The sequence below is a fragment of the Telmatherina bonti genome, assembly GCF_933228915.1.
Source record: "Telmatherina bonti genome assembly, chromosome: 4".
Classification (NCBI taxonomy): Eukaryota; Metazoa; Chordata; class Actinopteri; order Atheriniformes; family Telmatherinidae; genus Telmatherina; species Telmatherina bonti.
The window spans coordinates 21,741,706-21,762,783 of NC_136622.1; the positions used below are offsets into that span (position 1 = coordinate 21,741,706).

Sequence of the window (21,078 nt, forward strand, 5' to 3'; positions counted from 1 at the left end):
TGGAGTGCTCGCTGCCTCTGTGGCTGAGCACACTCAGTCAGTACAAGATCAGAGACACCTTCTGCTCCTACTCTGTCATGGAGCTCTGCACCAAAGGCCTGGGCACACAGACTGAAATGCTGAAGGTCAGAACTGCCCTCACAATATTGTGGTTTCCTTTCTTAAATTAAGCAATGTCATTAATCTTGTAATAACACACTGCTTCTTTCTCTCACTGGATTCACAACAGTTTTGTACATAGCTAGTAAACATCTGTCAACTCATGTCTGTGTGTAACATACAGTTTCATCAGAAGACGTAAAAACAATAAATAGAAGAGTAATTTTAATTAAAAAGTCTTTTTTCATTTCAGATTAGTTTGGATCTTAGTGTGCACTGATGCCACTCTCATGTAGGTTTTTCTATTTTTAGTCCAGCTCAGTCTACACTAAACTACTTGCTATGTGTGTCTTCAGGCACGGGGTCTGAATCTGTCGTGCGTGCGGAGCTGTGTGGTGATCGCAGAGGAGCGGCCTCGTCTCGCTCTCACACAGTCCTTTTCCAAGCTCTTCAAAGACATCGGCCTGTCACCTCGAGCTGTCAGTACTGCCTTCGGTTCCAGGGTCAACCTGGCCATCTGCCTGCAGGTTAGTGTCATCTGACACACCATGATCAGTCTCTGCAGTGCACCTCAATTTCAGCCAGGCTTCGTTCTTTGTTTTTCCATTTTTTAACCTAAAGAAAGACTAATTGATGTTCTAAAATTATTTAAAAAGCTCATAATTGTTCAAATGTTTTTCTGTTTTTCATTAGGGCACTTCAGGACCAGACCCCTCTACTGTCTATGTTGATATGAAGTCCCTTCGGCATGACAGGTACATCAAAAAAGAGGCAGCTCGGCTGGTCACATGATGCGACTTTGGAAGTCACATCATGTGTCATCTTGAAATCAAACAAAGTGATTTAGAGATGGTCTTCTTGTGTGTCCTTCAGGGTGAGGTTAGTAGAAAGGGGAGCGCCACAGAGTCTTCCGCTCATGGAGTCTGGCACTGTAAGTGTTGATTACTACCTCGTTAAACTTGTTTGTGTAAACCACAGAGTTTTTTTTTTTTTTTTGTCATCTTCAATGTTTTTTTTTTTTCCCCTTAAGATTCTGCCAGGTGTTCGGGTCATCATAGTCAATCCAGAGACGAGAGGTCCACTGGGAGACTCGCATCTCGGGGAGGTCAGTGGGCAGAGAAAATGATAGGATAACATTTAAGCATATTTTCCTAACTCTAAAAGCAGGAAAGGACTTAAAAATTCAATATGAAAGTGTTTTCAAGTAGTTTTATTTATTTATTTTTTTTAATTAATGTTCCTATAGCTCAGACTTTTTTTTTAACAAATATGAAAATGATTCCGGTATCATTCACGTGCTTCTATTTTTGTGCAGATCTGGGTAAATTCTCCTCACAGTGCCAGTGGCTACTACACCATTTATGGAGAGGAGAGCCTGCAAGCAGATCACTTCAACACCAGGCTCAGTTTTGGAGAGCCTCAAACTCTGTGGGCCAGGACAGGATATCTTGGCTTCATTAAGAGAACTGAGCTGTTGGATGCTAGTGGAGGTGAAAGAATGTTTCATTTAAGTGACTGATTTGGGGCCTCTGCTACCACATGTTGAGTCTAGAATTTAATACCAAGAGATTTTTACATTTTTTTCACTTATTTATATGAAATAAGTAGGAAAAAAAAGATACGTTGCTGGTTATTGATTTGTAACGTTCCCTACTCTGGCAAAACATAAAACGCATTGCAAGCGAAACCACAGAATTATTGATACAATATTTATAGTTAAATCCCCAATCTTACAGCATTCATAGTTTTGTTCTTTTCTGCAACAGATCGCCATGATGCCTTGTTTGTGGTGGGCTCTCTAGATGAAACATTGGAGCTGAGGGGCTTGCGTTATCATCCCATCGACATTGAGACATCTGTGTCCCGAGCCCACCGCAGCATTGCGGAGAGGTGAGACTCTTAACTGGAACACCACATATGTAAATAATATAGAGCTGTTGATTTTACAGTTAAACAAAAACAAACTAAATTCTCTCTGTGCTGCACCCCCCCTCCCCTCCCCTCACACACAGTGCTGTGTTTACATGGACGAACCTGCTGGTGGTGGTGGCGGAGCTTAGCGGCTCGGAGCAGGAAGCCTTGGACCTGGTGCCACTCGTTACCAATGTTGTCTTGGAGGAGCACCACCTAATTGTTGGGGTTGTGGTCATCGTGGACCCCGGGGTGATCCCCATTAATTCCAGGGGAGAAAAGCAGAGGATGCATCTGCGAGACTCATTCCTGGCAGATCAACTAGACCCCATCTATGTGGCCTACAACATGTGAACGACTTTTAGAAATTGATGCAGAAAACTGAGCCAGGTTCTGCCAACAGACATAGGGGGCAAAGATTTGGGGTTTGAGCAGTTGGTGCCCCCATTGTTAAGTCTCAGACACATTCAAAAGACCAAACAAAGTGGGAATGCGAGGACAGTAGAACCACTGTAATAACAACATGTTTCCCTACCAGAAACTGCTCTTTCTTTGCTTCCACCTGCTCTGTAACATCTGTAGTCCAGGTTTATTAAGGATTCTCAAACCGGGGGGGACATTTTCTCTCCTCAAAAGTGAACCTTGCTCAGTCGGAAGAAATCTGATCTTCATCTACTGTCTGCTCACCAGTTCTCCTTCAGCTATACAATTAATGTTTTTTAAGGTTTTTTAAATTCCATCCTGTCCTCCAGGACAGACTTTCATTGCTCCTTTCATATTTTTTTTTTTTCATTCAGAACCATCCATCTTTTTGTGTTTTTAGTAACCCCTGTGTTCTTGAAGGCAGGGTGGTGCACTGGAACTTTCTATTCCCCTTGCACTTTATGTCCTCCCATCTGACTCCACGTCCTGTCTCACCTGCCTCAATGGAAGAACTCCCCTTTTGTTCCCCAGTCTCCCAGGTTTCTTTAGATGTGACAACAACAAATCCACATCAGTATTAAAAGTGCCAGCAGCAAGTGCACAGCAGGAGTCCTGACTTACTACCTGCCCAGCAGTTACATACCCGTAGACGTGGTATTGGCATTCACTCATTGCAAAATGTACTCAAAATACACTTGAATTACTTGTTGGTGCAAGAAAAGACAGACTAGCCTTAGAAACATACAAACCTGGATAGTAAAAGAGAGATTCTTCATTTTCAGTGTGAGTTGGACTCACTTAGTTAGATCGAATAATTATGACTGTACTAATAATTTTTTTATATAGACGCACCAATTTTCACAACAGGATTTACAGCTATACCTGGTGTTAAGATGTGCATGCTAATTGGGAGTGAAGTTGATGTCTTCATGCAGGCTACTACAAAAACAAAGAAAAAAACCCTAACAAGCGAGCAAAAGAGTTACAGCAGTGGATTGATTGGTTTTGAACAGCCGGGCCCCAGTTTGTGCCTCTTATCTGTAACAATTCTTAAATATAAAGCATATGTTGTGTTATTTTGCTCACATATTTGATAACAGTTTTATGATATCCTGACAACTTCTCAAAGATTTCCTTTTAACCACATGGGTGAATAAACACTCCCAGTACACATGGAAATTAAAATGTGTCTACTTTAATCCAATACCATGGACAGATCTTTGTCATGTCACACCCGGATTAGAAGGTGTCTCCACCTGCATCGAGAATGAATGCTTGTGATTGGACCTCAAATTTCCTGCTGTCTATGCAAATAAACAAGAGAATGCATCACACACAGCCAGCTGCAGTCAACAAACATCAGTGAGGCCTTCATTCAGACATGAGCACGTGTCAAGTGTAATCCCTTTAATAGCGTTACTTTATTGACATTCTAATAGGTGTTGTAATGGAGGCAATGTAAGAAAAACTAAAGAAACCAAATTACATTTGTTAAAGAGCTAAGTAGGAGCACACCTCTGCATTCCACACGAAGTTCTGCTGATACCAGCTCTCAGGAGCAGGAATAATAGCAGCTTGACTCAGTTGCCTCTTAGAACCTACAGGAGGGATCCGTCACTTTAGTACTACATGCACAATTTTTCAATTCTGCTGCAAAAATGAACCAAGAAAAACACAAAGATTTAAATAAATAATGCATTATTTGCTTCTGATTGAGTTTTACTCAATATACATGTTAGTACTGAGGAAGAGTCCTGGTGAAAATGCTGTCACTTTGTTGTGGTGGGAACACTGCTAAATGACTGCAACCCATTAAGGCCCAGACCACCTTTTAGTGTAGCTCGTAGGATCGGAATGGGTCCAAAGTCTAGTCCCACCCACTCAGTGCTGTCCACTTGTGAGTCCTGTTTGTTTGGTGAGTAAAACAATATCAGAAGACACCTTTTCTTCATCTAAGAAGTTGTAAATAATGTGTATAATCTTAAATTTTGTTTGAAGATGAAGATGTCATCTTGAGAAAGTTGTTGAAGATCGTTTTATTGTGTTGGGGGGGGGGGGAAACATTTCCATCCAAATTGTTCACTTTTGCGATTTTTCAAATGCATTCAGAGAAGCTGTGTATGTGTGGGGGTGGGGTGGGGGTATCAAAGGACCTTCTGGGTATTTATTGTCCATTTAGATCTGTCACACAGCTTTAACTAACTGTTATTCATAAGAGGCACAAACTGATGTTGGCAGAGCTGACAGGTCGAATGATCATTTTTACAGTTTATTCTTGATTTTGATAACTGCTTCTGACAAAAGAGAAAAATAATCAGTTCATGGTTCATGACAACTGAACATGCGTTGATTTAAACAGCAAAAAAAAAAAAAGCATGGATGACTTAAGATGAATTGAATGAATATTGTCGGCTGGTATGTGGTTTAACAAGATGAGTTGCTGTTTGTTGGCTTGGACTGAGGTTCTGAAATGAGCTGCGAGCTTTCTGTCTGCTTGTAGTTAAAAAAAACAAACAAAAGCAAAACAACTAAAAGAACTCCAACTCCAAGAACATTAATTTAATGTCACCGCTGATTAGATAAATAATGAGCATTAGAAGGCAGGCCAGTGCCTTTCACCTTTGAAATAGTCTTATTTACAAACCCGTAAGATTACAGATTATACTGAGTGAGGAGAGAACTTTGCCTTATTGAACCCGTGAAACGTCAGTTCCACAAAATCTGCTTGAGAAATCAGCTATTAGTTTACCACTATTCTTTTCCTAGAGGGAGTGTTTTTCTTTTTAAGCTGGTGGCCATGCCCTTTTTTATCATCAATATTTTAACCAATTATTTCTGAATGTCTAACACTGAAAAAAGAAAATAACAAGCAATCAGTAAATAACCCTGTGAATTAAAAATGGCAGGATCCTTCAAAGAAAAAAAAAAAGCAACACATGAGGGTAAAAATGTCTGTATACTGTACTTTAGAAGTCAAATACTGTATTACTGGTGTTACTGTGTACATGGAGATGGACTCTGTACATAAAAACTTGACTGATCTTTCATACTTGACTGCCTTTTTCTGTATTGTTAATTTAATGGCATCATTTTGCAAAAGAGACATAACATGATCTGGGCAGAGATGATGTGCACTTTCCCAATATCATTTTATGTGTTTGTGTGGGAATGTGTGTGTGTGTGTGTGTGTGTGTTCAGCTTAACAGTGACATTTTGCTTTTATGGTGACAAAGGTTTGTCTTTTGTAAGAAATTATTCCCAAGATATTAAACTTTCTTTTCTTTTCTTTATTTTGTTTAAACGTCGCCACCACTGTATTTTTACCATCCAAAATTGGGATTTAATATATTTTATAGGGTTTCATCAATATTTGTTCATGTACTTTGCATTTGAAGCTGCACAACTTCTGCAAACAGCTGGTTTATTATTTAAAAGCAGCTTGACAAACAGTGCAACACATCTATAAACCACTTCTCAGTCGGTGACAGACACTGAGGACACGTCTGCGAGCCAGTAAGTTAGTTACTCATGAATAACTCTGTGATATTTGCTTTGTCGCTACTTTTTTAATAAAGTTTTATAATTTCATGCTGGCCTACAAGCCTTTTTAATAGACATTGGTGCTATTCATTAAGGGACTGTTGACAGGTTTTTACCCTCCAATGTCATTACAAAAAAGGTTTCTTCTTTGGTGCCCTTTTTGCGTGGAAACTATTCATTCTTTGTGCTGACATCTCTAACTTTATGCTCACTGAAATGTAAAATAATTTGCCATGAGCACTTTTCATCAGCTCTGAGACCTGATGAAAAGCTTCCCAACTGGCAACTCAACACGGACAATGCAACCTGACGTATCCACTGTACTCATCTGAAATGCATATTTCAGTTTTCAAGGTGTGCTGTAACAAAATTTCAAACCTCCAAGTTATTCTAAGCACAAAGTAACTGCACATTTGAGGTAATGGAATTAGGCTCTTTCACATACAAACTAACAGAACTCAAGGGTCCACACTGTATACCTCAACTGCCTGTTCACTATGCATCGTCAAGCTGCAGCAAAGACATTCTGGACTAGTAATGGTGTGAAAACTCTTTGACTTGTCTTAATTGACAAAAATACTGTCACGCTATCATTGAATGTGTTTCTTGTCAGCAAATAAAATACTTTGTCAGACTGTCATTGGCTTTGTTTGTCTCCTTATCATGCAGATTATTCTTTGGAAGCTTTAAGAGTTTCTGCTCAGTAGCAAAATTACAGCTTTTTCCAGCCAGGTGGCAGTGTTGCTGCTCCATCTGGAAAAACATCATTCGGAGTGATGACTTTCACTGCTCAGCTTCAACTGAATGGTTTTATCTTACAATCAAAGTAATTTAAATAAACACTCTTGTATGTCTTAAATCACAATGACTGTATATGTTTTGTAATTCTTGATTGTAATTGCTGTCATAGATTTTCTGCTGTACTGGAAGATTTTTTTTCTGCATTAAAGCTTTGTTTGAAGTATTTTACCTACAGTAGAAGTACCAACAAAAGTAATTACTGAGTTAAAAATACTGCTTTGGTTTCTGACTGCTATTATAAATGGCCTATTATCTGAAGTGAAGCATCAGTTTTAAACTACCTGTCAATCTTTACAGAGAAACCCACTGAAACAAAGTCTAATGCATCTTTTTTTTTTTTTTTGCATATTAAATAATTTTCTCTTATGAACCATGTGACTGTAAACCTCTGACGCTTTTAGTATTTCAAAACTATCTTTTATTTTTTTTCAAAATTCAATACTTACATGTTCAGACATGTACAGTATTGCTTTCAGGTTTTTTTTTTTTTTTTTTTTAAAGTTCTTGATTCTTTTATTGACTTTATGTTTACATATTTTTTCACAGTATATAGAAAATATGTTGCAATATTTATACAACTGAATTATGTTTTTTAAAATATGTTTAATCAGCATTTTCCCTATTATACACTTATTATGCACATATATTATGAACCTTAATACTCTGACAAAAGCAAATCGTGTATGATTCAATGAATAATATGTTACTGAAGGAAATGTGCAGAAAGTTTAAACAACCTTGAATTTCTCTTCCACATAAAGTTTTAATCTGATTTGCTGCCTTATACCAAAATGAAATATTTTGTTGTTTAGTATTATATATCCATGTTGTAGAGATTTCCAAATAAAATAGATCTAAAAAAAATAAGAAATATAGTAAAAAATAAAGTAAAAAATATAAACTACTCTAAAATAAAAGTAGTTCAACACCAAAATACATATTTACAATACCTGATGTTTTTTTTGTACGCAACAGCCATTTAAATGACTGAATATGGATTTGTTTAGGGTTTATGTGAAAAGTGTGCACAGATTCACGTCAGTAACAAATAAAGACAACAGTAATATATGTTAACTAATCTAACGTGTCATTGTGTCAGACTTTAGAAACATTTCTATAAATAGTTAAATGACATGGTTTCTGGCAACAGAAGCATTTACAAACAGCAAAACGGACGGCCTGTTGTAGACCAGACTGTAAAATATCACTTTCACTTTTATTAACTCCTACAAGGTGATTCTGTTAATTTAAGGAACAAAAAATCATGTTGAGCCTCTCTTTTTATTGTAAAACATCCAGTTTGCAGCTTCTAACAGGCTGATTTTTGGTCCACATAACCCAAAAATGTCATGAGCCATCTTGTCCATTCTTACAACCAAAAATATATTACATTTTTACAGATTGATTTAATTCTATCTTGAAAAATATATGTTCATTTTAAATTAAAATCTATTAATATGTTTATATGATGGTTTTGAGCTGCAGGCTGTCCAGCAGCGCTGCATTAAACACAGACAGTTCTGTTTGGGGAATCACTTCACAGATAACAACCTTTTACACTAATTGCAGTTTGTTTCTCCACAAATGTAAGTTAAAACTTTGCCATGCATAATAAACACACATGGAAGATTGCTAAATGTTATTATTCTCCCTGGGTGTGCATTTATATAAGAGTTAAAAATTGTCCTGAGGTCTGTGGATCAGAGATGAGAAGGATTTTAAGTGCAGTATCTAGTGGAAAGCTATGTGCAGCATTTAAATGGGAGTAATCTGTTAATTTGTGTGCAGCTGAACATCAAACTGGATCAGAGAACCAGCACTAACATTAGCAATGAGCAGACACCTACTCCTGTAGGATGATGGCGATCTGCTAGTCTGTGATCTGCTCAGTCAGTGACGTCATCAGACTCAAAACATATTTATAAAGCCTGATATAAAAGTTGTTTATGTTTTAGTCAGTGAGAAACAAGAGGCCACTGAATAAAATGCTCACCATCATGTAAAATCCACCTCACCTCCTCCATAACTCACCAAAATGACAGCAGAGGTCATTCTCAGACCAACTCATTCAGCTCTGCTGTCACCAAGAACATTTCAGAAATGTCTGCTCTGTGAAACAGGTTATCATAACACTTCACATCAGCATATACTCTTTTTTTTTTTTTCTCTAATATTCTTGAAGCCATCTTGCTGATTTCCATATTTATTGTACCATTTTACTTCACTGCTTTGACTCATATTAACCTTCTCATGTGCTGTTTTATATTCACACCTTTTTTCAGTCTAACTTTCTATTTGGATCTCATTTCTCTTTCTGTCATAAAGCAAATCTTAAAGCCTTATAAAACAGTATTTAAAAGGACTGTTGGGAGAATATTTACATTTTTACCAGTTAAGTTATTGAATATTTGTGTAGTCCTTAATGCTACACTAAATATTAGGGCTTTGAAGAAGTTGGCAACTATAACAGCGAGACAACATTGTTTGCAATGCACTTGAAATTATCCTCAAGGGTTATAGTCAGGAGTATTTGTTCATTAATTCATCAGCATGTGTAAGAGAAAAAAACATGCAACAGTCACACATGTTGGCGATTTAGCGAAATGTATTTATTGCTGGCAGAGTTAATGTTTCAGAGAAATATTAGAGCTATGCAGAGCAGAGCTGACATCAGCTTTGGGTGCAGTTTGTGTGCAACAGAAGCTGCCACTGCTTTCACTTGCTTTGCCTCCAGCCAACCTGCAAACCTGCTCGTCCGTGTGTACACTCCAGGTTTGCGAGGAAGTCCACAGTCGTCTCCAAAACTCGTCACTCCAAGTACATAAAACCCCTCATCATCCTCACTGTAGCACTGCAGGGGACCCCCGCTGTCCCCCTGCACCAGATGCAAACATTACCAGTGTTACTGATGTTAAATCCTGCAGCTCTGAGCAATTTCCAAAATGTCTCCCTGACCTGACATGCATCAGCTGCTCCGCTCTCCAGTCCCGCACAGAGCATGTTCTCAGTTATGAGGCTGTTGTACCAGGTGCGCTGGTTGCATTTTTTCCTGTCAATGAGCTCCACCTCGGCTTCCTGCAGTCTGTCCATCAGCGTGCCTGCAGCGTGCACATCAAAATTATGCTTGGTTTAAGAATGGAAATGATTCTAAATACTGATAAGTATTTAAAGTTATTGTTGTTTCAAGCACCTCATTTTATTTGAACTTGTAACAGATAAACTACTACTTTAAATTATGCTACATTTAAAACACATAATGCAATTTACACCCTTTTTTGACAGTCCAACAACATAAAATAACTTTTTACAGTGTGCTTTTAACATTTTATTTACATACAACAAAAAACTGTACTACTATGAATAGAAATGTATTATATGCTGCATTTTCCATGAATGAATCCTCTGACATGTTTTGTTTAAAGAGGGTAACGGAGTCGTGTACTTTTACATGCAGTTTCTATCAACTTCTCTCAGTCTGAGCAAACACTAAGTTATCAGTCCAGCAAATCAGCTGCTGATGGTTATCCTTTGATTTTATGAAGTGGTCCTTAATGAACTGGAGTAATTTTCTGTTATTGGTCATGTTGCCATGACAAATCACATTGCTTTAATAAAGTAAATCATTACTAAAGCATAAACTTCATGTCACAGAGATAGATATCTGTGAGAGAAATACGCCTCACTGCCATGACTGTATACACAGTTACAGATGCTGGTAGAAGTCATGAATAAATAAAAATGGTTTTCATTCTAAAATGAACCATCAGGCCTGCAGCCTTTAAGTGTTATTGAGTCATTAATAAATTATGCTGGAAGCAGATGCTTTCTATCAACAGAAAGGTTCTATTTTAATTTACACTTCACATGGAAAAATATTTTATTTATCATTTATCATCAATCAAGGTTAATAAAAGGCATTTGAAAGTTTAATTTTTTACTGTATTTGTTGTCTGACTGTTATCTATAACTTGTTTATTGCGCAGCTTTCCCTTACAAATGACTTCCTGGCTATACAAAGTGGTAACTTCCCCTCCTGCTATATAGCTGCTGATGCAATTAGTGAGTTTTTACACCAACCATTGAAGTGGGTGCTCCCCCATCCAGTGATGAAACAGTGGCTGAACTTCAGCATGAACTCATGGGTCACATTATGAGGAACACAGACAGGTTGGATGTATTCTGTGAAGACTAGAGGAGAATGGAGCAGCACCAGCATCAGGTCATTATCGACTGTAACAACATTGTAGTCCTCGTGGATTATGAATTCTCTGATGGAGCGGCTCTGGGTGTGAGCTCCAGGAGTAGACAATGCATGCAAGCCTGCCACCACGCGAAAATCCCCTTTGCTGACCCGTCTGAAAACAAAACAGAATCAGCCTAACTTGTGACACCTGCTGTTTTGTAAACTCGAGCACACTAAATCACACACAAATTTACACCATCCCCCCATGAACTATTGCATTTTCTTGTACATGTAGAGTAGAATGAGCAGGATAAACTGCTTTGCACATCCACTCTGTAGTCCTATCACATAACTGCATCCTGGACACTTTGTATGTATGTAAATAATCTTACCTTGATGTGTAAAAGCAGTGTGCAGCAGTGAGCACCCAGTGGCTGTTGAGGATCGTCCCACCACAGCGATGCCTGGACTGGATCTGAATGCTGACCTGCCAGGGCCAAGCTCCCTCAGCGGCTTCGCGACCACCCACTATACGAGATGCACCTGGGGGCCCAAGCAGGGGCCGCTGTCCACAACCTTGTCAACAAATTAAGTAAAGTTTTTTTTTTTTGGTGAATTTTAAAATGATAACATGTTGCTTTTATATGACTGGCAAAGTCTACTACTTGGATGTTAAATGTAAAAAATGTCACAAAAATGTAGCAGTTAGTCAAAGAAACCAGTCAACAATAAATCAATCAAGGTTGTGAAGCAGTGTAAATCAACATTTACATTTGTATCACCTCTCACATTCAAACTGTAATTTTCTTTTCATAGGTTTAACTAAAAAGTAAACCACCTCCTTTGATAAGAGATACAGTAAGCTCTCTTATTAAGGAAACTGGAGATATCACCTTCTAATCTGGTTTATAATATGGGGTGTTGATGTTGCCTAATATCACACTTTCAAAATTTATTATGATGTTCTCTTATTATTCAAATCCCCAGTGTTTAATTTGTTAAAAACTTTGCCTATTGTCTTGTATACAGCCAAAGTATGAAAAAATCAGATTTAAAACTGAGAAATTTATGATAACAAAGAAGTGTTGTAGTCTAGAAAAGCTTTAGGTTATGGCATGTTACACCCTGGATCTGTCAGCAGTCAAATCTTTATGTTTCTTTTATTTTTTTAATGAGAAAGTGCGAAAACTATGATCCATGACCCATGGTGAATGAAAACAAAGCAAAAAAAAAAAAGAAAAAGAAAGAAAAAAAGATATTTGCTAAGTAAACATAAATAAAGCTCTAACCAGGAAAATGGGCAGGGGAAACTTACAATATATTAATAATTTAAAATGAGCCAAAACATGCTGACAAAAACATCTACAGATGACTTGTCTAGTCACTTGGTTGACCTACATGTTGCTATTCTCTAAAGATTTAATGACAATGTAATCAGATAATCCTGAAACTACAACTATAACTTTATTATGCAATAATAAATAATGGATTATGATAGTAGCAATTTTTGTAGTCTTATTTGATAATACACCAATAAAATATAATATATTAAAATAGCTCTCTTGCATATAAATAAACTTAGCATCAGATGGATATCAGGAAAGTTTGGACACAATTATGAAAATGTCAGAATCTTTGTTGGTTGCTCCTGTAGAGGAAGTCTGACTTGTCTGCAAAACTGTGGTTGGGTCAAGACAACAACCATGTGCATACTTTTGTAGTAAGATGGGCAGCATATATTTATAAGTTCAACAAACAGTCGCAGATTAACTACCCAGAAATATCCACCTCTTGATTGTAGCATACCAAGTAGTCACGATATTTAAACTCTAAATTTGTTTAAATGAAAAGTTGTGTTTTTACTGTCATCTCTTCTGAAGGCTGCTACGATTTCCCCAAACATACCCCCCCTCCTTTTTTTTTTTTTTTTTTTTTTTTAAACTGAAGCGTATCGAACCAGAAAATCACTGAAAGTGTTTTCATTCAAAAACCTAAAAATCAGTTTGGTTTGTGATAACAATGACAAGAAAGAAGCACTAAATTTTTGCCTCCCTCTTGGTTCTACTCACTGTGCTGAGCTGAAAATGGCGCGATCAGACTCAAAACACCACCAACAAGCAGAAAAGTCTTCATCTCCATTTAGTTTGGGACTTTTTGGCACATTTTAAAGTCGCAAATAAAAACAATTCCTTCCGGACAGGGACGTCATTCGAACGTTAACTTAAGACTGATCCTGCGTCAGTGTGTAAAAGCCAGGACAAATGTGATTAGTTGATTAATTCATATGTTAATACGAGTGGGATGATGTCTGACGAGTCTGCACGACTTTTAACAACCACGTGACTGTCAGGCGACAGGTTTTCCAACCAGCATTTTGTAATACGATGGGAAACACATAGGTTATTCATAAAGTTTGCAAATAGACGTAGAAAGTAACAGACTAAGTACCAAATATATCAACTACGTCGTTTTATCATAGGCTACTAAGTCGGACATTATCTCCAAAACAGAACCAATTTAATACTATCCATTAATTTCAATATCAGTAATCCACATATGGATCAATAATCTTTAAAACTAAATGACTAACTACTTTTGATTGGACAAATTATTCTGCTGTACATAATGTTGCACGTACAGAGTGGCGCCGATCCACAGATTAACTTAGAAATTTAGCATGTTTTGACATAGTAGCACGTTTCGACTCAACACCTCTATGAACGCCCCCCCACCGCGGTAACGTCGGCCGGCGCAAGCGCAGTCCTGCTCTGACAGTAGATGAGCTGCAGAAATATATTGTCCCGTGATTTTTCTGATTAAAACTGTTACGGGATTATGACATATAGTGTTTGCAGAAGACTTTTGACAGAAAATTTGTAACATTTCTATTTCTAAGCAAGTCAGAATGTCAGCCTCATCAAATCCCAATTTGAGGAGCCATGTTGAGTTAAAGGATTCATCCATTCTGTCAGGATATTTACAAGTTCTAGTCATTAAAATAAACAAACAACAACGAAAACAATAGGAAAGGGCTATATTCCCTGCCAACATCCCCTAGTGATCTAGATCAGCAGGTTTCAAGGATATGACTTTCCAACACGAGTAGTAGTTACAGGTTTCTCAAGCTATTTGTTCATAACTGTCAACAACAGCTGGGCAGCACACTTTACAGTGAGAGAAAATGAGAGCTGTAAACCATATGAATTGTCAATTGTAATCTTCTGGGGGATTTCAACACGCATACATCAACACCATCTATCCATCCATGCATCCATTATCCAAACCACTTAGTCCAAATCAGGGTTGCGGCGGGAAGCTGGAGCCTGTCCCAGCAATCATTGGGTAAGAGACAGTGTACACCCTGGACAGGTTGCCAGTCCATCACAGGGCGGTGCATCAACACGTATCTGCCAAATCTGGAACGATATTTAACAACTCCCACCTGTATGCAGGGTAAAGTGGATTTGTATTATGGTCCCCAACACATACCCTAAAATAGCACCCCTACCATAGACTGTGTGACTCCCACCCCTTGGCCATGCAGACCACAGAATCATTGTGCTACTTCCAAAATATAGTTCCAGGCTGAAAACATGTGAGCCCCTTACAAAATCCACCCTACATCCTCCTATATCCTGTTCTGTGAATACACTGCTACTCTCATCTAACAAATTACTACTCATCCAAACAATAAGAAATGGATCAACGAAGACATGAAATTTCCCTTGCTTCAGAAAAAACAGGCTTTTTTTTTTTTTTTTAAATTAATTTATTTTTACATTCTTGTTTTCAAGTAAACAATTTCAGAGTGAGGGAGCTAGAGAAGGAGTTCAGAAGGAAGGCCAAGCTTCCCAAGACAAACTTTATAGATACATTAGGTAACTTTCTGATCTTAAACCTTTACGTTCCGGAGTTGTTCAATGACACAGTGACATCTATCGTCTGTATTTCTGAATCCACTGCTGTCCAGCCATGTCTTGAAGCTAAGAAGCTGCACTGTACAACTTTTTCTTCTGGGACGCTGCAATGTCATGCAGTTTTGCTTCATGCTAGGAACCAAACTGGCTTTTTTAGAGCGTTGCTGATTCAGCAAAAAAACACAAGAAGATTAAATAAGAGAAAGAGAAACAAGAGTCATCTTGAGATTGTGTTTTGCTGACTGGAGAGAGCTAACAGACCAGCTAGGATGCAAGATGGATGCGGAATTAGTCATCAATTGGGGGCGCGTGATGGGCGAACATGGCAAAAGTGCTGTAGTGTGTCTTTAAGAGTTGAGAAAAATTTAAATCCGAAAATATGAGGGGAGCATGGCAGGGATGAGCTGAGTCACTAAACCTTTAGTCGTTTCCTGACAAGATCCCGCTTCCTTCACAAAACATTTCAACAGTTTCTTTCCTTGATTCAGCAACTGCAGCATATTAACCAACTGGACCAGCCCCACTTCAAACTCCACCCAGTCGTCGCTATTGATGAGCAGATGGTGATTTCCATCTTATGCATAGTCAACCCAACCAACAGAGTACTGTGTGACCTGCTGTCAAACATACTGGATCCACAGCAGTTTGCATACAGAGCCAGAGTGTAGAGGATGCAAGTATGGCAGAGCAGTACAATGGAGTCAAAACAAGAAAGTAAGTAATAAAGATTTGTATTTTAGTTGAAGTTATGCCAGACAATGTCACCTGGGGCACAGAGCCAAAGGAAACAGAAGATGTGGGGTCGTTCCTGTTGAAAAGACAGAAATACAAGTGACAGTTAAAACAATTTGATACAATAACTTAATAAAACTGAAGTCACCTAGATACAAAAACATAGTTTAGTTGTTTTACAAGAACACAAGTGCCCAAGAAAGAGTGTTCTGCTACCTCTTATTTTATGGACACAACACACTTCACTGCAAACCTAAAATATGGAGCCCTTGTGTACCATGGGCATCAAACCAAACACAAAAATGAGGGTTCCCAACAACGAGTGCCTAGCTAGGCCATTTTTAGACAAAGTAAGCAACCTAATGGCTCCTTGAAGTTTAAAAGAAAGGATACATGTTCAAATCAATAGGAAATAAACCTAAAATCAACTTGCAATTGAATCAAAATAAGACAAGCAAACGCAAAACTAAAGGACAACAAAACTGCACAACAAAGCAGCAGAACAAAACAGCAGCATGAAGCCCCGAGAGGCAAGATAAGCCAATAGTCCAGAGGACAACGGCTACCACCACCAAGAGCAATTCCAAGTAAGCAGAGGCAGAAGGACATCAGCAGGTGTCTTATACCTGATTATACCTAGTTGGACTTCTCAACTGATCTAAACACAGTTGATACAAACACCCCACTACACTGCCTTTTGGGTCCATCCAACACTGGTTTTATGGAGATTCCATGTCAGGCAAAATTGACTTTGCAATGGTTTTCTAACAGTCATATGCGTCCCTATAGTCTGTGTATGAGGCCCAAAAATAAAAAAAAATCTGTCACCTCTTTCACTTGCTTCTTACACTAATTGGCCAATATGAGATGGATGAGTCTCTGAGATATTGCCCATCATAACCTCAAAAATGTAAATATATTCAACATTTCATCTTTTTTTTTTTACCCCATCACCACCAAGCACAAAGTAATGATCAGGAAGGCCACCTTGATCATAAAGGACCCTCCCCATTCTCTCCACCACTCCTTGGCAGAATAAAGGTGGCCTTACCAGCCCGAAAAAAACATATATACATATATATGTTTTATCCCACCAGCAGTAACCATTTTGAACAAACTGAAACAGAAGAATTTCTGTCTGCTTTAGAAACAGTTTTTCTATTCTATTCTATTCTATTCTATTCTATTCTATTCTATTCTATTCTACAGTCATTTAGCAGACACTTTTATCCAAAGTGACTTACATATGACTAAGAACGACACAAGCACAAAATCAAACAGTAGAGGACATCATGACGGTGGTAGTGGACTGTCCATTTGGACTCAGGTCCTTACATGAAGAGCTACAAGCTTTTTTTTATTTTTTATTTTTCTATTCTATTTCTGCTTTCAACATTAAATTACACACAGCATATGCCTATTTATATGAACAGAGGCATCATTGCCTGTCAAACAGCATATCAAAGTGGAAACTCTTGTTACTGTTATGGTTCAGCTCGCTGTACTGTGCTGAAGTCAGCAAACACACTTAATTTACTGCCAAAAAGTTGAAAACTCTTCATTTCCATTTAATTTGGGACTTTTAAAGACATTTAAAGTCCCAACTAAAAACAATTTTGCTGGGCAGTGACGTCATTCGAAGGTAATTTGTCCTGCGCCAAATTAAAGTAAGTGCCTAAGTAAAACCACGTCAAATAACCATTAGATGTTATAAATTAGCTTAATACGGATATGAGCTGATTTAAATCACTTTACCCCATTTTGTGCTGTTTCATACATATTACATGGTGATAACTGACAAGGCAGGTTAATAAAACCAGGATCTGTCCATCTGCTGTTAAACTGCAGATTTCGCGAGGATAGCAGCGGTCTGCTTAAGATTTTTCAGTTTGGCTGTATTTTAAAGCCTTGTGGCAAAGGAATTAGCTGAGTTAGCTACACCCATAAAAATAATATAACTTGTCTGTATGTGAGGGAATATGACAGACGAGAGTAGCTATGGCTACTTATAACTGGACGTTTTTGTTTCTGTCCATCAGTCATGGTGGCTTGCAGTCCTCTCCAGCCGAATGCCTACAGCCAATAAATTCCTCCACTAAACTCATCACGCAGGGAGCCAACGCATCCCCTCCTCACAGAATAACCCTGTGCGCGTTTCCTCGTCCAGATTCTCCGAGCCTCCATCTCGAAACGCACACTGGCGGGTTTAGAGGCTGCAGGCCTAAATGACCTTTAGGATTTTGCGAAACGCACTTGCCGACACTCCCTTACTTTCTGCTGAGAGTCATCAATTATGCAGGGAAGCTGCTCGCACTGAGGGGGAAGATAGCAGCAACAATATGGCGACAACCGCAGTTTCTCCCCAATCTTTTCCACATCTGCAGTCCTGCAACGTCTCTCCGGATTCACTGTAACCTTTAAAAAGTGAGTATCTTTCATTTATAGCAGGTTTTTTTTTTTTTTTTTTTTGGAAAAGCGGGTAAGTGTAGGCATAGTTGAAGGGGGAGGCGCGGGGGGGATTTTCTCGGTCGGTCCTTGCGTACAGCCTAAATGTCGCAGAGCTACACACTGACCGTCATCTCTCTCTCACTCTCTCTTTTTCTTTTTTTTTGGATCGGGATGAAAGAAGGTGTCTGTACTTGCTAAAGCGTCTCTTTCCTGGACCACAACATTATTTTTCTTTTTTACATTTATCAGCCACTCAATGCCCATCTCAAGGAAATTTATGGAAATTCGTCGAGAACCAGAGGCTTGCTCTGAGAGAAGATGCTTCATGTGTTAGGATTCTGGCGGGGTGCAGCCTGACTGCTTCAGTGCAGAAAAAAAACAACAAGAATTGAAATATTGTTACATTTTCTGGCTTTATATTACTGCCATTTTAGACCTTCTGGATTACAAGGATGTTTCACTTGAACGAAAGGCTTCGAAAAAGGGGCTGATGCTGTGTAAGTAGCCTGATCTTCCTCCTGTCAAGATATAGTCAAGAAATGTCCATTTTTCCAGGTGATCTTGGTGTATCAGTGCGATAACCGTAGTCTAATCACAGTATTGGATGTGTTTGCCACATATTGCACACTGAGTGTTGTTTTCAGCTTCATTCGCAGGGATGTATTTTACACGGATAGACCCTTATTGATTTGACTGGCTTCACGGGTGTGGTGCAGATCCTTCACGCGCAAAAACGCACTGACTATCCAGAAGGGAACAAAAATCTATTATTTCCCCCTCTGAACAAGAAGTGTGGCGTTATATTTAATCCAATTATTGAGTGGCATCGAAATGACAACCATGGTTGTGTCAAACTCATCGTGCGTTTACCTCAGCGAGATTTTATTTTTTCTTCCTAACATCCAAACCACCCACTGCAGCAGTGTTGCTTTGGCCGATTTGGTTGGACCGTTCCACTTCCCTGCGCAGTGTAACCTCCAGCTCCTCGCAGAGGTGCAAAGGGACTTTTCTGTTTCATGAAATATTTAAAGGGGAAATAAAAGGAAAAATCAAGTAAAAACACAGAAGATGACGTTTTGACCTAACAATGTAAAAACGACGGAGAAGATGTCAGAATGTGTTTGTTTTCTCCGTGAGAATGAACGCGTTGCCAAGCTCGGATGTCACCAGTGTATAGCCCACGAGACTGAGTCACAGCAAGAGGAAAGCTGCCATGACTTGAAGAGAACTGAAGGATAAAATTCAGGCCTGAAGGCTGCGGCTCACCTAAATGCACTGCTGGAGAGAAAAATGTTTATTTTTTCCCTCTTCCCTGCGTGTGCAAGCACTCACGCGCACGCACTTGTGTTTTGTGTGAGTGCACGCATTAGGTCGTGTGGTGCTGAAGCGGACAGCGCCAGAAGAACAGCAGAAGGTTCCGGGGTCCATTTTAAAACAGACGTCTTGGCACGCAGGGTGCATATGATATTTTTTTTGTCTCTGTGTGTCTCTGCTACAGATCAGCACGTATAGATTGGAGACTTTTCTGTGTGACATCAGCTTCACACGTTGAGCATTTGCAATTAGAGGCTGGTTATGCAAGAGAGGATCAGGGGAGTGATAGGCCTTGTGATTCAGTTATGGCTGACAATACTGTTCCACCACAGGCTGAAAATAAAGCTTTGTGTTAACTAATGACGGAAACCCAACGCAGAAGAAAAGAGAGGATAAGAAGGATTAAACCAATGAATTTGATTCATTTATATTTTTTATGGGTGTGATTGAACTCTTCATGCGCCTTGCTTGTACCTTCTGCAATGCATTGCATTCAGCCTGAGCAGCTAGCACGTAATCATGATTCCCTTTTAACATTGAGAAAGATTTTATTAAGTCATGCAGCCAGGTGTGCTGGCTGTGCTGTCAAGGTTTCCACAGCTTTTACAAAAGTCATGAGGTGTGAAATCCTGAAATGGGTAGCTGTTTGATATGGAACGTCCTCCCCAACCTCTAATAAAAGGAAATCTTGTCACATGGTTTTGCTGTTAATGCCTACAGTGCTCAGATAGAGCAGACCAAACACATCTCTTATGTGTACATACAATTAGACAGATGTGTAAATTATTCCATTTTGGATACATGTTTAGCCCCAAGAAATTATGAAGTGATCCTATACATTCTGTCAATTCCAATAATGTTTTACAACATTCCGTTCAAGATTTTTTTTTTAAAAATGTAAACAACAACAAATATTGTTTATATTAAATGTTTCCACTCCAGATTCTACTGAAAATAAGAAAGACAACATTAAACAGTTGAGGGACTGTATTTGAACACGTCTTGGTCATACAAACTGCCTCTGCATGCTGATCCATGAAATCATAGAAGCACACTGAGTTCTCCACAGCAATCTTCAAAGCCCAGGCAACATCCCAGGCTACTTTATTCAGCATAAAAACGAGCAAAACACAGTTAGTACAGACCATTTGCTACAGTATAGGCTCTGCTATTTTAGAAAAGAAGTATCCAGGTTATATTATCCTCCATTATTATTTTTTTCTATAGAAGAGAATATGGCTGAAAATATAAATTTCTAAGTATTTCAGTGGTTGCCTGGTAAAGGGTTTAATGATTGCTAACTGGCTGAGACATCTCATAGAAAATATAATCGGCTAAACTTTAACACCTTTAGTTCCTAACCACATTAATGTAAATGTTCCATTTGTATTTTAGTATTTTTTGTAAAGGATCATTTAGCAAAAGACTGTTAATGATCTGTTTAGGTAGTATTTAGCTGTTCACATAGAGCTGATTAAAACATACTGTCCCTACAATTAGGTTGCATTCTTATTTCTAACTCAATCTGGAGCTGTAATGCTCCCCAGAGGTTTGTTCTGTCAACTCTTTTATATAAAATGTGAAAAATAACAGCAAATTGTTGGGCTAATTAAATTATTTCTTTATTTTTTTGCCGCCCCCCACCCCCTCTGTGCAGCTGCTACTGTGGATGGTACAAACCTAATGACCAAGTAGTTGCAGGATGAAAAC

At 38.6% G+C, this 21,078-nt stretch overlaps 2 protein-coding genes across 2 annotated transcripts in view; one reads left to right on the forward strand and one right to left on the reverse strand.

Annotated features, from left to right (window-relative positions):
* The window catches only part of dip2ba (disco-interacting protein 2 homolog Ba), a 48,747-nt gene extending 44,416 nt beyond the window's left edge, over positions 1 to 4,331 (forward strand). The window contains exons 31-38 of the mRNA XM_079239839.1: positions 1 to 125; positions 456 to 626; positions 793 to 854; positions 973 to 1,030; positions 1,130 to 1,204; positions 1,415 to 1,589; positions 1,866 to 1,989; positions 2,112 to 4,331. The exon at positions 1 to 125 is cut by the window's left edge and continues 44 nt beyond it. Of these exons, the coding sequence (XP_079095965.1) occupies positions 1 to 125; positions 456 to 626; positions 793 to 854; positions 973 to 1,030; positions 1,130 to 1,204; positions 1,415 to 1,589; positions 1,866 to 1,989; positions 2,112 to 2,364 (1,043 nt within the window). The 3' untranslated portion in view covers positions 2,365 to 4,331. The remainder of the gene's footprint in view (positions 126 to 455; positions 627 to 792; positions 855 to 972; positions 1,031 to 1,129; positions 1,205 to 1,414; positions 1,590 to 1,865; positions 1,990 to 2,111) is intronic.
* Positions 4,332 to 8,828: 4,497 nt separating this feature from the next.
* On the reverse strand, positions 8,829 to 13,096 carry LOC306754476 (acrosin; the record flags this gene model as incomplete). The annotated part of the gene is made up of 6 exons (XM_079238495.1): positions 8,829 to 8,883; positions 9,522 to 9,649; positions 9,730 to 9,872; positions 10,852 to 11,129; positions 11,350 to 11,533; positions 13,027 to 13,096. The coding sequence occupies 6 exons, from the start codon at positions 13,094 to 13,096 to the stop codon at positions 8,829 to 8,831; spliced, it is 858 nt and encodes a 285-aa protein (XP_079094621.1).
* Positions 13,097 to 21,078: the final 7,982 nt, after the last annotated feature.